This window comes from Salmo salar, chromosome 02 (assembly GCF_965601325.2).
Source record: "Salmo salar chromosome 02, fSalSal1, whole genome shotgun sequence".
NCBI classification, from domain to species: domain Eukaryota; kingdom Metazoa; phylum Chordata; class Actinopteri; order Salmoniformes; family Salmonidae; genus Salmo; species Salmo salar.
Genome location: NC_138292.1, coordinates 65,524,996 through 65,542,548, shown reverse-complemented (window position 1 = coordinate 65,542,548; position 17,553 = coordinate 65,524,996). Strand labels below are relative to the sequence as shown.

Sequence of the window (17,553 nt, the reverse complement as noted above, 5' to 3'; positions counted from 1 at the left end):
TAGTCAGTATTCAGAGGGGACGTGTACTAACGAGTCAGTATTCAGAGGGGACGTGTACTAACTAGTCTGTATTCAGAGGGGACGTGTACTAACTAGTCTGTATTCAGAGGGGACGTGTACTAACTAGTCTGTATTCAGAGGGGACGTGTACTAACTGATCAGTATTCAGAGGGGACGTGTACTAACTGGTCTGTATTCAGAGGGGACGTGTACTAACTAGTCTGTATTCAGAGGGGACGTGTACTAACTAGTCTGTATTCAGAGGGGACGTGTACTAACTAGTCTGTATTCAGAGGGGACGTGTACTAACTAGTCAGTATTCAGAGGGGACGTGTACTAACTAGTCTGTATTCAGAGGGGACGTGTACTAACTAGTCTGTACTCAGAGGGGACGTGTACTAACTAGTCAGTATTCAGAGGGGAAGTGTACTAACTAGTCTGTATTCAGAGGTGACGTGTACTAACTAGTCTGTATTCAGAGGGGACGTGTACTAACTAGTCTGTATTCAGAGGGGACGTGTACTAACTAGTCTGTATTCAGAGGGGACGTGTACTAACTAGTCTGTATTCAGAGGGGACGTGTACTAACTAGTCTGTATTCAGAGGGGACGTGTACTAACTAGTCAGTATTCAGAGGGGACGTGTACTAACTAGTCAGTATTCAGAGGGGATGTGTAGTAACTAGTCTGTATTCAGAGGGGATGTGTACTAACTAGTCTGTATTCAGAGGGGACGTGTACTAACTGATCAGTATTCAGAGGGGACGTGTACTAACTAGTCTGTTTTCAGAGGGGACGTGAACTAACTAGTCAGTATTCAGAGGGGACGTGTAGTAACTAGTCTGTATTCAGAGGGGATGTGTACTAACTAGTCTGTATTCAGAGGGGACGTGTACTAACTGATCAGTATTCAGAGGGGACGTGTACTAACTAGTCTGTTTTCAGAGAGGACGTGTACTAACTAGTCTGTATTCAGAAGGGAAGTGTACTAACTAGTCTGTATTCAGAGGGGAAGTGTACTAACTAGTCTGTATTCAGAGGGGACGTGTACTAACTAGTCTGTATTCAGAGGGGACGTGTACTAACTGATCAGTATTCAGAGGGGACGTGTACTAACTAGTCTGTATTCAGAGGGGACGTGTACTACCTAGTCTGTATTCAGAGGGGATGTGTACTAACTAGTCTGTATTCAGAGGGGACGTGTACTAACTAGTCAGTATTCAGAGGGGACGTGTACTAACTGATCAGTATTCAGAGGGGACGTGTACTAACTAGTCTGTATTCAGAGGGGACGTGTACTAACTAGTCTGTATTCAGAGGGGAAGTGTACTAACTAGTCTGTATTCAGAGGGGACGTGTACTAACAAGTCTGTATTCAGAGGGGACGTGTACTAACTAGTCTGTATTCAGAGGGGATGTGTACTAACTAGTCTGTATTCAGAGGGGACGTGTACTAACTAGTCTGTATTCAGAGGGGACGTGTACTAACTGATCAGTATTCAGAGGGGACGTGTACTAACTAGTCTGTATTCAGAGGGGACGTGTACTAACTAGTCAGTATTCAGAGGGGACGTGTACTAACGAGTCAGTATTCAGAGGGGACGTGTACTAACTAGTCTGTATTCAGAGGGGACGTGTACTAACTAGTCTGTATTCAGAGGGGACGTGTACTAACTAGTCTGTATTCAGAGGGGACGTGTACTAACTGATCAGTATTCAGAGGGGACGTGTACTAACTGGTCTGTATTCAGAGGGGACGTGTACTAACTAGTCTGTATTCAGAGGGGACGTGTACTAACTAGTCTGTATTCAGAGGGGACGTGTACTAACTAGTCTGTATTCAGAGGGGATGTGTACTAACTAGTCAGTATTCAGAGGGGACGTGTACTAACTAGTCTGTATTCAGAGGGGACGTGTACTAACTAGTCTGTACTCAGAGGGGACGTGTACTAACTAGTCAGTATTCAGAGGGGAAGTGTACTAACTAGTCTGTATTCAGAGGTGACGTGTACTAACTAGTCTGTATTCAGAGGGGACGTGTACTAACTAGTCTGTATTCAGAGGGGACGTGTACTAACTAGTCTGTATTCAGAGGGGACGTGTACTAACTAGTCTGTATTCAGAGGGGACGTGTACTAACTAGTCTGTATTCAGAGGGGACGTGTACTAACTAGTCAGTATTCAGAGGGGACGTGTACTAACTAGTCAGTATTCAGAGGGGACGTGTAGTAACTAGTCTGTATTCAGAGGGGATGTGTACTAACTAGTCTGTATTCAGAGGGGACGTGTACTAACTGATCAGTATTCAGAGGGGACGTGTACTAACTAGTCTGTTTTCAGATGGGACGTGTACTAACTAGTCAGTATTCAGAGGGGACGTGTAGTAACTAGTCTGTATTCAGAGGGGATGTGTACTAACTAGTCTGTATTCAGAGGGGACGTGTACTAACTGATCAGTATTCAGAGGGGACGTGTACTAACTAGTCTGTTTTCAGAGGGGACGTGTACTAACTAGTCTGTATTCAGAAGGGAAGTGTACTAACTAGTCTGTATTCAGAGGGGAAGTGTACTAACTAGTCTGTATTCAGAGGGGACGTGTACTAACTAGTCTGTATTCAAAGGGGAAGTGTACTAACTGATCAGTATTCAGAGGGGACGTGTACTAACTAGTCTGTATTCAGAGGGGACGTGTACTAACTGATCAGTATTCAGAGGGGATGTGTACTAACTAGTCTGTATCCAGAGGGGACGTGTACTAACTAGTCTGTATTCAGAGGGGACGTGTACTAACTAGTCTGTATTCAGAGGGGACGTGTACTAACTAGTCAGTATTCAGAGGGGACGTGTACTAACTAGTCTGTATTTAGAGGGGACGTGTACTAACTAGTCAGTATTCAGAGGGGACGTGTATTAACTAGTCTGTATTCAAAGGGGAAGTGTACTAACTAGTCTGTATTCAAAGGGGAAGTGTACTAACTACTCTGTATTCAGAGGGGAAGTGTACTAACTAGTCTGTATTCAGAGGGGAAGTGCACAAACTAGTCAGTATTCAGAGGGGACCTGTACTAACTAGTCTGTATTCAGAGGGGAAGTGTACTAACTAGTCTGTATTCAGAGGGGAAGTGTACTAACTAGTCTGTATTCAGAGGGGAAGTGCACAAACTAGTCTGTATTCAGAGGGGACGTGTACTAACTGATCAGTATTCAGAGGGGACGTGTACTAACTAGTCTGTATTCAGAGGGGACGTGTACTAACTGATCAGTATTCAGAGGGGACGTGTACTAACTAGTCTGTATCCAGAGGGGACGTGTACTAACTAGTCTGTATTCAGAGGGGACGTGTACTAACTAGTCTGTATTCAGAGGGGACGTGTACTAACTAGTCAGTATTCAGAGGGGACGTGTACTAACTAGTCTGTATTTAGAGGGGACGTGTACTAACTAGTCAGTATTCAGAGGGGACATGTACTAACTAGTCTGTATTCAGAGGGGAAGTGTACTAACTAGTCTGTATTCAAAGGGGAAGTGTACTAACTAGTCTGTATTCAGAGGGGAAGTGTACTAACTAGTCTGTATTCAGAGGGGAAGTGCACAAACTAGTCTGTATTCAGAGGGGAAGTGTAGTAACTAGTCTGTATTCAGAGGGGAAGTGCACAAACTAGTCAGTATTCAGAGGGGAAGTGTAATAAGTCGTCTTTATTCAGAGGAGAAGTGTCCAAACTTGTCAGTATTCAAGGGGAACGTGTACTAAGTAGTCTGTATTCAGAGGAGAAGTGTACTAACTATTCTGTATTCAGAGGGGAAGTGTACTAACTATTCTGTATTCAGAGGGGAAGTATACTAACTATTCTGTATTCAGAGGGGAAGTGTACTAACTATTCTGTATTTAGAGGGGAAGTGTACTAACTATTCTGTATTTAGAGGGGAAGTGTACTAACTATTCTGTATTTAGAGGGGAAGTGTACTAACTATTCTGTATTTAGAGGGGAAGTGTACTAACTATTCTGTATTTAGAGGGGAAGTGTACTAACTATTCTGTATTTAGAGGGGAAGTGTACTAACTATTCTGTATTTAGAGGGGAAGTGTACTAACTATTCTGTATTTAGAGGTGAAGTGTACTAACTATTCTGTATTTAGAGGGGAAGTGTACTAACTATTCTGTATTTAGAGGGGAAGTGTACTAACTATTCTGTATTTAGAGGGGAAGTGTACTAACTATTCTGTTTTTAGAGGGGAAGTGTACTAACTATTCTGTATTTAGAGGGGAAGTGTACTAACTATTCTGTATTTAGAGGGGAAGTGTACTAACTATTCTGTATGCAGCGAAGCTTAATTTGTATTCTAAAGGAAGGGAAGGCTCTGGCAAGGGCCACATGTGTGTGTGTGTTGTGTGTTGTGTGTGTGTGTGTGTGTGTTGTGTCTGTGCTCCAGTGTGTGTGTGAGATACAGCTCCATTTCCTTTCAGTTCTGCTGTGGTTGATTGGATCAGGCTAACCCACTCCACTCCACTCAGTTTAGCTGGAGCCCAAATCCCACAGCCATGTAGCTAACCTGAAATCCTATTTCAATTTCACAACTTTCCCAGATAGACCAGGAGAAAGAAACACACACACTGTTGCCAACCTGGCCTTCACCCCCCCCCCCCCTCCACCCGCTCCACAGAAAAAGCCTACCTGATAGACTGAGATTATATTTATATAATATAAGCACACGAGTGCAAACATAATCACTAACACATATATGCATTTGTACATGCCCTCTGACATTACACACACACACACACACACACACACACACACACACACACACACACACACACACACACACACACACACACACACACACACACACACACACACACACACACACACACACACACACGTGCGCACCACTTGCAGTGCCGACACAAAGCCCATAATAAGAGCCAGACGTTGGCAGACCACACAACCCTGAGTTGTGGTGAAAACAAAGGCTATTCATATCCCTCCACTCGGAATGAACGCTCTCGCCTTTCCCTCTCTCCATTCCTCATTCTCGCTCTCCTTCCTGCTAGGCGGCAGGTAGCCTACCAGTTGGGCCAGTAAACGAAAGGTTGCTGGTTCCAATCCCAGAGCCAACTAGGTAAAAAAATACTTCGATGTGCCCTTGAGCAAGGCACTGAACCCTAATTGTGCCTGTAAGTTCCTCTGCATAAGACCCTCTACTAACATGTAAATATTCTCTTTCACTCTCTATCTCCTACTTCCATCTATTGGAGGTATAATCTGTGTCCACAACGTTTTTTTATTTCTTGCGGCTTGTGTGATTTCTAATCATCTTTATTAGCACATAAAGTTATTTTTACGGTGAGGCCCTCGTTTTTAACGTGGGCACACTGTTCTCATTGTTGAGAGAAAGGGGGAGAGAGAGAGAGAAGGGGGGAGGGAGGGGGAGGGGGAGAGAGCGGGAGAGGGAGTGAGAGAGGAGAACACTGAGCTGGGATAAGAAGGAGAGAAGGAGAGGGAGAAGGAGGGAGAGGCGGCCCACTGATAACACAATGCATGATGGGAAAGGGATGCTGCCGCCCAGTCCAGTGCCAGGACACGTGTTAGATAGCAGGTCTTATTGGCCTGTGCTCCTCATGGACCTTAGCCACGGCACCTGTGTGTGTGTGTGTGTGTGTGTGTGTGTGTGTGTGTGTGTGTGTGTGTGTGTGTGTGTGTGTGTGTGTGTGTGTGTGTGTGTGTGTGTGTGTGTGTGTGTGTGTGTGTGTGTGTGTGTTTGTGTGTGTGTGTCTGGGGGTCTGACTGTCTGAGCTGAAGCCCACTGTTAACACTGTAACCGGCCCCTAATGCATCACCAGGTGCACAGGCCCTCTGTGATTGGACGTCCCGGGCAGAGACAGTGTCAGTTGTTCTGATTGGCTAAGCCCGGACCCAAAATGCTACGTGTTGGCACTGGGCACATGGGCTGGTCCAATTGGCTGCTTGCTCATTTACTGGTGTGTGTGTGTGTGTGTGTGTGTGTGTGTGTGTGTGTGTGTGTGTGTGTGTGTGTGTGTGTGTGTGTGTGTGTGTGTGTGTGTGTGTGTGTGTGTGTGTGTGTGTGTGTGTGAGGATGCTACTAGGCCTGGTGAAAGAGGGTGTTCTGCAGTTGGATGGAGAAAGCCCAGTTACAGAATAAGGATATTGAAGGATGGCTGAATGATCGCAACAGGAAAACCTTTCTCATCCTTCTATTGGGGAACACATGGAAACCTTGTCATTACACATTAGAATAAAGGTGAAGCAACACCATGCTCTCCACCTGTCAAGGGAGGGACAACACAGACCCCAAAATACACTGTCTCCCTTTGTACTGAACCAATCCCCCTTCGGTTCTGTCCCAAATGTATCTCCTCTTATCAATGTTCATCCCTGAGCCATGTATGAATGATATATTGTACTGTATATACAGAACATATGCCGGGTCCATATGGCCAGCCCTGAGCGGAAATATCTCAAAGCACAGGCTAATTAACATTTTAGAGGGAAGAGACCAAGGCGTTGGAAACGGAGGCCTCGTCCCAAATGGAACCCTACTCCCTTTAAGGTGCACTACTTCTGACCAGGACCCCAATGGACCCCGGTCAAATATAGTGCACTATAAAGGGAACAGGGTGCCACTTGGGATGCAAACAAAGTCTCTGACCTGTTTGGAAGTGGATCACCAACACCAACCCAATGCAAATGTGTTAATTGAGACATTTATTTTTTTGAACCATCTGATATCAAAGACGTGAGATGGATATAGGATGGATGCTTTTGTGGGAAGATCCAGTTGGTTAAATAAATCGCCATCCGGCTTCGTATAACTGACAAAAGAGAGATTCTTTGTGGGGATGTATTGTGGACCATATGGCCCAACTGGAGGTGAGATCTCCAAAACCCTGTACTGGAACACACTAATAACCACAGTCACACACACAATCTCTCTCTCACACACACACACACAATCTCTCTCACACACACACACAATCTCTCTCTCACACACACACACAATCTCTCTCACACACACACACACGCACACACACACACACACACACACACACACACACACACACACACAATCTCTCTCTCACACACACACACACACACACACACACACACACAATCTCTCTCACACACACACACACACACACACACACAATCTCTCTCACACACACACACAATCTCTCTCTCACACACACACACACACACACACACACACACACACACACACACACACACACACACACACACACACACACACACACACACACTTCCATTGAGCCCTTCAGTTTAAAAGTGAATTATTGGAACCGTATCAATAATCACACAAATGGCCACACACACACACACACACACACACACACACACACACACACACACACACACACACACACACGTGCCCATGCACACACAGCCACAAACCCACACATCCTCTTCCACGTTCACACACATTGCTGCCTAGCACAGTACACACCACACCTGATAGTTCATGCTGTTCTCCCAAACCAGTTATTCTGGCTGCAGAACTGTCATCACAACTATCCAGCCATTGTCAGTTTCTCTCTTTAACAACCAGTAATTATTATCAGCATTAGTGTTTTTATTTATTATTATGAATTTGGTGGCCGGGATATGCCAATGCCAAATAAACACACACAGAGCCATACACACGTGCGCGTGCGCACACACACAGCCGTATGCATAGACACCAATAAACCAAGGAAGCCAACCTGCATGAGATGGCAAGCACATCAAAGGCTGGGCCGAAACCGGTCTGTTCCAGTGTGTGTGTGTGTGTGTGTGTGTGTGTGTGTGTGTGTGTGTGTGTGTGTGTGTGTGTGTGTGTGTGTGTGTGTGTGTGTGTGTGTGTGTGTGTGTGTGTGTGTGTGGGAGGGGGGGGGGGGGGTGTATGAAAGGCATGTGAATCCCTGCCAGAGCCACCTCAGGGAGAAAACGTAGAAAAAATGTGATTTTTCACACCGCTATCTCAGGGGGGTGAGGAGGGAGGTAGGGAGGAGGAGGGAGTAAGGGAGGAGGAGGGAGGAAGGGAGGTGGGAGGGAGGAGGAGGGAGGGATGAGGACAAAAGAAAAACAGAGAAAGAGGAGGGAGGAGGGGGTGAGTATTGGTTGTGTGTGTGTGTGTGTGTGTGTGTGTGTGTGTGTGTGTGTGTGTGTGTGTGTGTGTTTTCTGCTTAATAGCATAGCAGGTTTACACAACAGTAGACTGTGGTTGGAGCAATATGTAGTACACACATTCTGTAGGTGTGTAGAAACTCCTTTAGAAAATACTTCAGTGTCAATTCATTATGTGTGTGTGTGTGTGTGTGTGTGTGTGTGTGTACACGTTTACTATACTTGTGAGTACCAGAAGTCCTCAAAAGAATAGTAAACCACCTACATTTCTGAGAAGTGAGGACATTTTGCCAGTCGTCACTTGTAAAAAAAAAATTGGGTTAGGAGTAAGAATTAGGGTTAGTGGTTAGGTTCAGGGTTAGGAGTTAAGGTTAGGTTTAGGGGATAAGGTTAACGTTTTGAATGGGAATCAATTGTTGGTCCACACAAGTATAGTAAGACATAGCTGTGTGTGTGTGTGTGTGTGTGTGTGTGTGTGTGTGTGTGTGTGTGTGTGTGTGTGTGTGTGTGTGTGTGTGTGTGTGTGTGTGTGTGTGTGTGTGTGTGTGTGTGTGTGTGTGTGTGTGTGGCATACGTGGACGTGTGTTGTGTGGCCACGACAAGTACCGTTACCCATAACAAGTGTGAGTGGTGTGGGTGACTGACAGTATATGGGTGGCTGAATGAATAAAGCATTGACAATGGAGGCCAGCATTTACCCTGACTAACTGACTGACTGACATAGAGTAGAAAATCCCTCGCATCCTAAGAGTTCAAGGCAGACAGGACAGGGTGAACAAGTTCATACAGAACTCCATGGCAGCAGGACAGACTTACTGTACACCGCCACGCCCCAGAGACGCACTATAAACCTGGCATGGTGACAAATATTGACAAGACAGGTAGCTAGGTGTAGGGTGAAGTTCCCCCGGCCTAGACGCTGATCTTAGATCAGTTTAGCGTTTCCTCCACTAATGGTTAAGGTTAGGATTGGGGGAGAGAAAGCTGATCCTACATTTCTCCCTAGGGGAAACGTCACCACGGAACAAATAGCTAACTTCTAGCACAGGGCTGTATTGTATCAATAAAGATGCATTGTATTTATAGTAGGTCTGTATTGAGTACCACAGTATGAGTCATAATAGCCATAAAACCTGGCTACATTTCTTTAAATGGGCATTTCTGTGAACCGTCTTGTGCAAGTTTTAAATTGACACAATAACTGTTAGCAAAGCTGTCAGCTAGAGATGACGAGCTGGAGCTTACAGGGATTGGTAGTTTTCCTTGATGTCGACTTTGATGCTAATTAGCATTTTCTAATCGGAGAGTAAATAGAGACGAATATATTGATAAAAGTCACCTTGTCCGAGAGAGATTTACATGGTTATCAAAATGTCACGCCAGGGTAAGCCTACATGAAACACAGCCCTTATTTGAAGTGTTTATAAAATCTCTCATGGGAAAAATGTATGGTGGAAAAAGGATTGGAACCATTTCCCTGTTTGACCGCTAAGTTTAATGGGTATTGTGACACCTCTAATGTGGGGCTCTATTGTATCAATAAAGATATATTGTATTTATACCAGGGCTGTATTGTATCAATACAGATATATTGTATCTATACCAGGGCTGTATTGTATCAATAAGGATATATTGTATTTATACCAGGGCTCTATAGTATCAATAAAGATATATTGTATTTATACCAGGGCTCTATAGTATCAATAAAGATATATTGTATTTATACCAGGGCTCTATAGTATCAATAAAGATATATTGTATTTATACCAGGGCTGTATTGTATCAATACAGATATATTGTATCTATACCGGGGCTGTATTGTATTAATAAAGATATATTGTATTTATACCAGGGCTGTATTGTATCAATACAGATATATTGTATCTATACCGGGGCTGTATTGTATCAATACAGATATATTGTAGCTATACCAGGGCTGTATTGTATCAATAAAGATATATTGTATCTATACCGGGGCTGTATTGTTTCAATACAGATATATTGTATCTATACCAGGGCTGTATTGTATCAATAAAGATATATTGTATTTATACCAGGGCTGTATTGTATCAATAAGGATATATTGTATTTATACCAGGGCTCTATAGTATCAATAAAGATATATTGTATTTATACCAGGACTCTATAGTATCAATAAAGATATATTGTATTTATACCAGGGCTCTATAGTATCAATAAAGATATATTGTATTTATACCAGGGCTCTATAGTATCAATAAAGATATAATGTATTTATACCAGGGCTGTATTGTATCAATAAGGATATATTGTATTTATACCAGGGCTGTATTGTATCAATACAGATATATTGTATTTATACCAGGGCTGTATTGTATCAATAAAGATATATTGTATTTATACCAGGGCTGTATTGTATCAATACAGATATATTGTATTTATACCAGGGCTGTATTGTATCAATACAGATATATTGTATTTATACCGGGGCTGTATTGTATCAATACAGATATATTGCATTTATACCAGGGCTGTATTGTATCAATAAGGATATATTTTATTTATACCAGGGCTGTATTGTATCAATACAGATATATTGTATTTATACCGGGGCTGTATTGTATCAATAAGGATATATTTTATTTATACCAGGGCTGTATTGTATCAATAAGGATTTATTGTATTTATACCAGGGCTGTATTGTATCAATACAGATATATTGTATTTATACCAGGGCTGTATTGTATCAATACAGATATATTGTATTTATACCAGGGCTGTATTGTATCAATAAGGATTTATTGTATTTATACCAGGGCTGTATTGTATCAATAAGGATTTATTGTATTTATACCAGGGCTCTATAGTATCAATAAAGATATATTGTATTTATACCAGGGCTCTATTGTATCAATAAAGATATATTGTAGCTGTGTTTCCTCCAAGGAAGCTGTTCCTTTCTTTCTGTCCTTGTTCCCTTCACATGTCTCCAACTTCAGCCCAGCACAGGTGTGTAAGTGGGCTGGAACAAAACCGTGCATAACCCACCCAGTATTCTGTATCTCCAGCACCATGTAGTGAGGGAGATCCATATAGGCCAACACTATACATTTAGTTACACAGTAGTGAGGGAGATCCCTATAGGCCAACACTATACATTTAGTTACACAGTAGTGAGGGAGATCCCTATAGGTCAACACTATACATTTAGTTACACAGTAGTGAGGGAGATCCCTATAGGCCAACACTATACATTTAGTTACACAGTAGTGAGGGAGATCCCTATAGGTCAACACTATACATTTAGTTACACAGTAGTGAGGGAGATCCCTATAGGTCAACACTATACATTTAGTTACACAGTAGTGAGGGAGATCCCTAAAGGCCAACACTATACATTTAGTTTCACAGTAGTGAGGGAGATCCCTATAGGCCAACACTATACATTTAGTTACACAGTAGTGAGGGAGATCCATATAAGCCAACACTATATATTTAGTTTCACAGTAGTGAGGGAGATCCATATAAGCCAACACTATATATTTAGTTACACAGTAGTGAGGGAGATCCCTATAGGCCAACACTATACATTTAGTTACACAGTAGAAGGGTGGTATTAATGTATGTAACACAATAACTCTGTCCCTACATGTCTGTCTTTACCGAGATACTCTTACTAGTGAAACCACACTGTGGTAACTTACTAGTGAAACCACACTGTGGTAACTTACTAGTGAAACCACACTCTCTAACAACGTGAAACCACACTGTGGTAACTTACTAGTGAAACCACACTGTGGTAACTTACTAGTGAAACCACACTGTGGTAACTTACTAGTGAAACCACACTGTGGTAACTTACTAGTGAAACCACACTGTGGTAACTTACTAGTGAAACCACACTCTCTAACAACGTGAAACCACACTGTGGTAACTTACTAGTGAAACCACACTGTGGTAACTTACTAGTGAAACCACACTGTGGTATGTGCACTCAACAATAATGTTTCTCCTGGTTACAATAACCTCATTGTTTCCCACAATAGGCTGATCTTGGGGAGTAATTTGCTTCTGAGCTCTAACACAGGGAGAGTTACCACAACGCATTAGATTACAAAACACAAGCATTTCAATGGGTCATATAATGGTAACACACGTTTCAATGGGTCTTATAATGGTAACACACGTTTCAATGGGTCATATAATGGTAACACACGTTTCAATGGGTCATATAATGGTAACACACGTTTCAATGGGGCATATAATGGTAACACACGTTTCAATGGGGCATATAATGATAACACACGTTTCAATGGGTCATATAATGGTAACACATGTTTCAATGGGGCATATAATGATAACACACGTTTCAATGGGTCATATAATGGTAACACATGTTTCAATGGGGCATATAATGATAACACACGTTTCAATGGGGCATATAATGGTAACACACGTTTCAATGGGGCATATAATGGTAACACACGGTGAGCCCATAGAAATAGAATCCAGATATTCAAATCAGTCAAATGTCATGGTGATGATGTGATGTCAAGGTTTACACCCCCTTGCCAACTCACCAATTACAATACTGCACTTGACAGACGAGGCAGCTCCAAGTCCAAATCGGAGACTAATAATAACCACAATATAGACTACAGGAAAGCTAGTCAATGCTGTTAATGATGTTTTGTGTTGTATTATCGTGCTCATTGATGCATGAACTAACTATTTGTTAGGATCAACTTTTCTATCTGTCAGGAACTTATTTTAACAACCCTGGCCTGCTATAGCGGGGTTTCCCAAACTCTGTCATCGGAACCCCAAGGGTGCACTTTTGGGATCTCGAGGATCGAGTTTGAGAAATGCTGCTCTACAGTATTTACTAAGTTGCCTTTAACGTAGGGCTGGCACAATTACCATATGGTCATGGATGAAGACCCTCATGAAAGTAAAATAACCGCCATAACCGTTTTTTAAAATAAAACGTTTCGTGTGGAACGAACAGCTGACTGAAGACGGGAAGGCCGGGCATTCATGCAGATGAGTCTGTTTTGGGCTTAACACGGACTCTTAACAACATGATGAAACTTTGTTGCTCCTTGCTGAAACAAGCAAACTAGTCTTCGGTTGCCTAGGCAACGACCTCCACAATGCAGCAGCAGCACATAGAAACAGAATGAATAGAACAGGCTTGGAACCTCTAACACTGGCAATTTGACTGTTAAACTCATGGGTACACTCAATGATTTCTATGGTAATGTAGACTGTTCATTCAAATGATGTTAACTGATGTGGCTGATGCAATGGAGTGTATTTTTTGTAATTTCAGTTGAGTTGAATCAACAAATCACACCGCATATTTTAGCACAGATATTTACTTCCTGTTTTTCTCCTATTTGCTCCTATGGGGCTACTTGAACGGTTATTACGGTGACAACGGTCATTTGGCTGGCCAATTACCATCATCCAAAATGCCATGACTGTCACAGCCCTACAGTATAAACTGTTAATGGATCATATTATGTTTGTATGTTTGAGAGTCAGTGATGTGAGATTCCATGTGTGCAGATGAGAGCCAGTCAGACTGACGGGCTGTGTAGACTGAATAATGATTGGTGCTGTACGGCCAAATCACATCAGACACACACCACACACCCTATCAAGTAGTACATTTCAGAGGTGGGTGTTTGCCTCAGAAAGCAGGCTTCAAGAGAAGGCCTAGGACTACACCAATATAACTCATAATGAAACTGGAGTGTAGGTTACAGTATATTATTACTGATGCTGCCTGAATAATACACATAAAATGACATTTTTTTATTAATGGTAACTATGGACTTAAAATATATTATTATTAGTGACCTCTTGAATAATAATGACTTTTCTATATACACTGAGTGTATACAAAACAGATAATACATTTAAAAACTGAACAACTATCAAAAGTATAATGCATCTGTCCCTTTACATATCAAATCATATATTAACGAAGAGTTATGATACAGAGATTACAATGGTAATCCAATGCGGTTAGGAACACTCAGAGTTAAGGAAAGGAACAGCTTCCTAATATTGAGTTGCACTCCCTTTTGCCCTCAGAACAGCCTAAACTCGTCGGGGCATGGACTCTACAAGGTGTCGAAAGCGTTCCACAGGGATGCTGGCCCATGTTGACTCCAATGCTTCCCACAGTTGGGTCAAATTGTCTGGATGTCCTGTGGGTGGTGGACCATTCTTGATACACACAGGAAACTGTTGAGTGTGAAAAACCCAGCAGCATTGCAGTTCTTGACACACTCAAACCGGTGCGCCTGGCACCTACTACCATACAGTACCCTGCCCATTCACCCTCTGAATGGTACACACACACAATCCATGTCTCAATTGTCTCAAGGCTTAAAAATCCTTCTTTAACCTGTCTCCTCCCCTTCATCTACACTGATTGGATTTAACAGGTGACATCAATAAGGGATCATAGCTTTCACCTGGTCAGTCTATGTCATGGAAAGAGCAGGTGTTCCTAATGTTTTGTACACACAATGTATGTTATGTGCTGTATATTTTAGGCTATATTATTAATATAGTATCCTATTAAATTTTATTTCATATCATATATTATTCTAGTTATTATTAGCATATTATTATTATAGCTTGTGGTAAGGTAACCACATGCTTCTGGCAACAACAAAAAAACAAGTCTGATATCCATTGGATGGTTTGAACGGGCCTATGAACTATAAACACAACAATACTGAGGGTAAATCTATTCCCGCTTCCCCCTCCCTTTTCGTGAGCCTGTATGAAGTGTCATCACCTACGCAACTCAATTAGCCGACCCATTGATGAAAATACAACCGACCGGCTACAGGGGAAAAAAAAGACAATTCCGCAAGTAGGAGAAAGAGAGAAAGAGATTGGGATTATTTGTGTATTAGTAGGCCTTTTGTACTGTTAGACATTTGCTGCACTGCTGGAGCTAGGAACAAAAGCATTTCGCTGCGCTTGCTTTAACATCTGCTAATCTGTGTATACATACACAACAAATACACATTTATTTCATTTGAAAGAGATGTACCCCAGACAATGAAGCTTCTAAAAGATTGAACATTTGGTCTCCGACACACAAGAACCACCCGCACTGTCCCATATTCTGGCCTGTCAAACTGCTCTCTTGGAACGATAAAACATGCTGTCGTCGTTGGTTATTCCTTTTGATGTAGGCTAACCACCGCAGAATAGACCCAGCATCCCGCCACTTTGTCATCACATGGGTTTTATATTCAGATGACTACTTTGTTCTCAATGGATTTTTTTTTTTTATATAGCCTCATATTTATTTTGACTTCGATAATAATAAATAATAGGCCTATAGGCTAAATATGATAAATGTTATAATAAATGTAAAATAATGTGTTATAATAAATTATAATATAAATAATAACAGGCCTACATTTAATCAAAATTCGTGTTTAAATTTTAAAAAAGCGTGAGAAAATAAATGTGGGATAATAAGCCGTTTATGGTAGTCAGACACATCACAGTAACACAACGGAGTAGTTACCACTTGTCTAGACAATTATAGCAAGCATCAGGGAGACAGGTGAGCTTGGCTTGCATTGTGGTGCTTCACTTTTGACCGTTTAGTGTCACACACGAAATAAAATAATATTACTTAAATAATACAATAATACACCTGTAGGCACTAAAGTAATTAGTCTAATCAATAACAAATACTCCTCTTTCGACTGAGATGTAGATTTTGACTGACGTGAATCAAATAAGTCCCCTCTTAAATTAATTGTAACATAATTATAACATATTGTTAAAGTGTAAAGGTATTCTACATATCAACCTTAGAAATAATATGGCAATAGTTTGAAAGGCTTTCTCCTGTGATGATATTAATTTACATAGCACGTACCATTATAGCGCAGGGAGATGTGCCAACTCTCTCAAAGACCCATTTTACTTTAAAAATTCTGCTTCCAAAAAAAGTGAGAGAGAGCGAGAGGGAGAGAAGAGGGCGAGAGAGCGCGACTCTGTTTTTTCTTCGGTGTTACCGGAAGCAAAAACAAGTCCTTTAAACAAGTCGGCCTGTGGCCCAGAAAACGGTATTTGAAAAAGTTAGTCTTCTCTTCTGCGAGAGAAAAGGAAAGGAAGGACAGCGTAGCAGCAGACTCCCTACTTCTCCTCGTTATTCTGGATTCTTCTTTTCACTTGTTAGCACAAGTTGCATCCATCGTCAACGCTCGTCGACGGCCCAATAAGTTCGGGAGACGTTCGAGTCCAAGTCCTGCTGCCTTCAACACCGAGCGGTGAAAGAAAGTTCTGCAACTAATCAGTGACGTGAGAGAGACGCCGAACCACCAACAAACGTCTCACAAATAGGTAAAATACTGTGTGGACGGAGATAAGATAGAAAGTAAGTTTTTGTTTATTTATTTTCTCCTCCTTCAAAATAACAGCTCTCTGCTCCCGTTTCCAAAATGTGTATCCAACCTAACACCAACACCCCAATCTCTTCCTCCACTGTCTGTCTTCTCGTTCTGCTTCCCCCTTGTTCCCCTCTCTCACTCTTGATCCACAATCGGAGAGTCCCCTGGTCCCACGCCTCCTCCTCCTCAAAGCGTACGAGATGAAAGAGACGTCTTCAAAATCGTTATTGCATTGCCGAGATACCAAAATGCCTACACCGCAGCAACAAAGACCTGTCGAAAAATCCTCGTGTAAAATGCTGACTGCTGAGGAGATAGCCGTAGCCTACGTTCCAATATCAATACTGATAGCGGTTTATTCCCCAATATCAGCGACACAAAAGGAGGTTAATGTCCCTTTAAAATGGAATAAGAATGAGGGCAGTTGTATAGCCTTATTAGCGTCGGGGCCGGTCAGAGCGATCAGCCGGTCGTGGTCTCGTGGAAGCGTCGAGTTGGTTGAATTATTAATAACGCGAACTGTTCGCAGTCTGTCGCGGGGAGCAAGTGGCCAGGGTAGCAGCTGGGGGTTTAGGAGCATTATGCGGGCTCGGGCTAAATCACGGGCAGCGGGGATTACGGGCTGCCTGTACTGTCTTGCGCTACCGTTACCAGCCGCAGAGGAACGGAGAGAGAAAGAGGGAGATGAGTAAGGGATAGAGGTGTCAGGTGTAGGCTAGTGGAATAGTCCTGGTCAGGTCAGGACAGGTAGTTAGTTCAACTTGGAACTTTCCCCTGTGTTTCATAGTGACATTAATGAACTGCAGTCGATAGAAACCTAATAACTATGCCAACACTAAAAATAATTACGTATTTCTAGGTCATTTGGGTCAGCGAAAGTTTCTAAAGTGACCAGAGTGTGCACGGCCATGCACGGCCTTTGGCAGTGCCAGACATTTGGTGAGATCAGGCAGCGCGCGCTCTGAGGCCTCCCAGACATTCTCGTATAAACGCCT

General features: G+C 42.4%; 1 protein-coding gene across 17 annotated transcripts in view; it reads right to left on the bottom strand.

The window, feature by feature from the left end:
• Positions 1-17,143, bottom strand: part of LOC106589946 (nuclear factor 1 X-type) — a 168,425-nt gene extending 151,282 nt beyond the window's left edge. For 2 of the 17 annotated variants that reach the window (XM_045707817.2, XM_045707779.2), the window contains exon 1: positions 16,045-17,109. In XM_045707817.2, coding sequence (XP_045563773.1) covers positions 16,045-16,047 — 3 coding nt within the window. In that variant the 5' untranslated portion in view covers positions 16,048-17,109. Of the gene's footprint in view, positions 1-16,044 lie in introns of all 17 variants that reach the window. The other 15 variants (XM_045707804.2, XM_045707815.2, XM_045707807.2 and 12 more) reach the window with 14 other exon arrangements.
• Between the last annotated feature and the right edge of the window lie 410 nt (positions 17,144-17,553).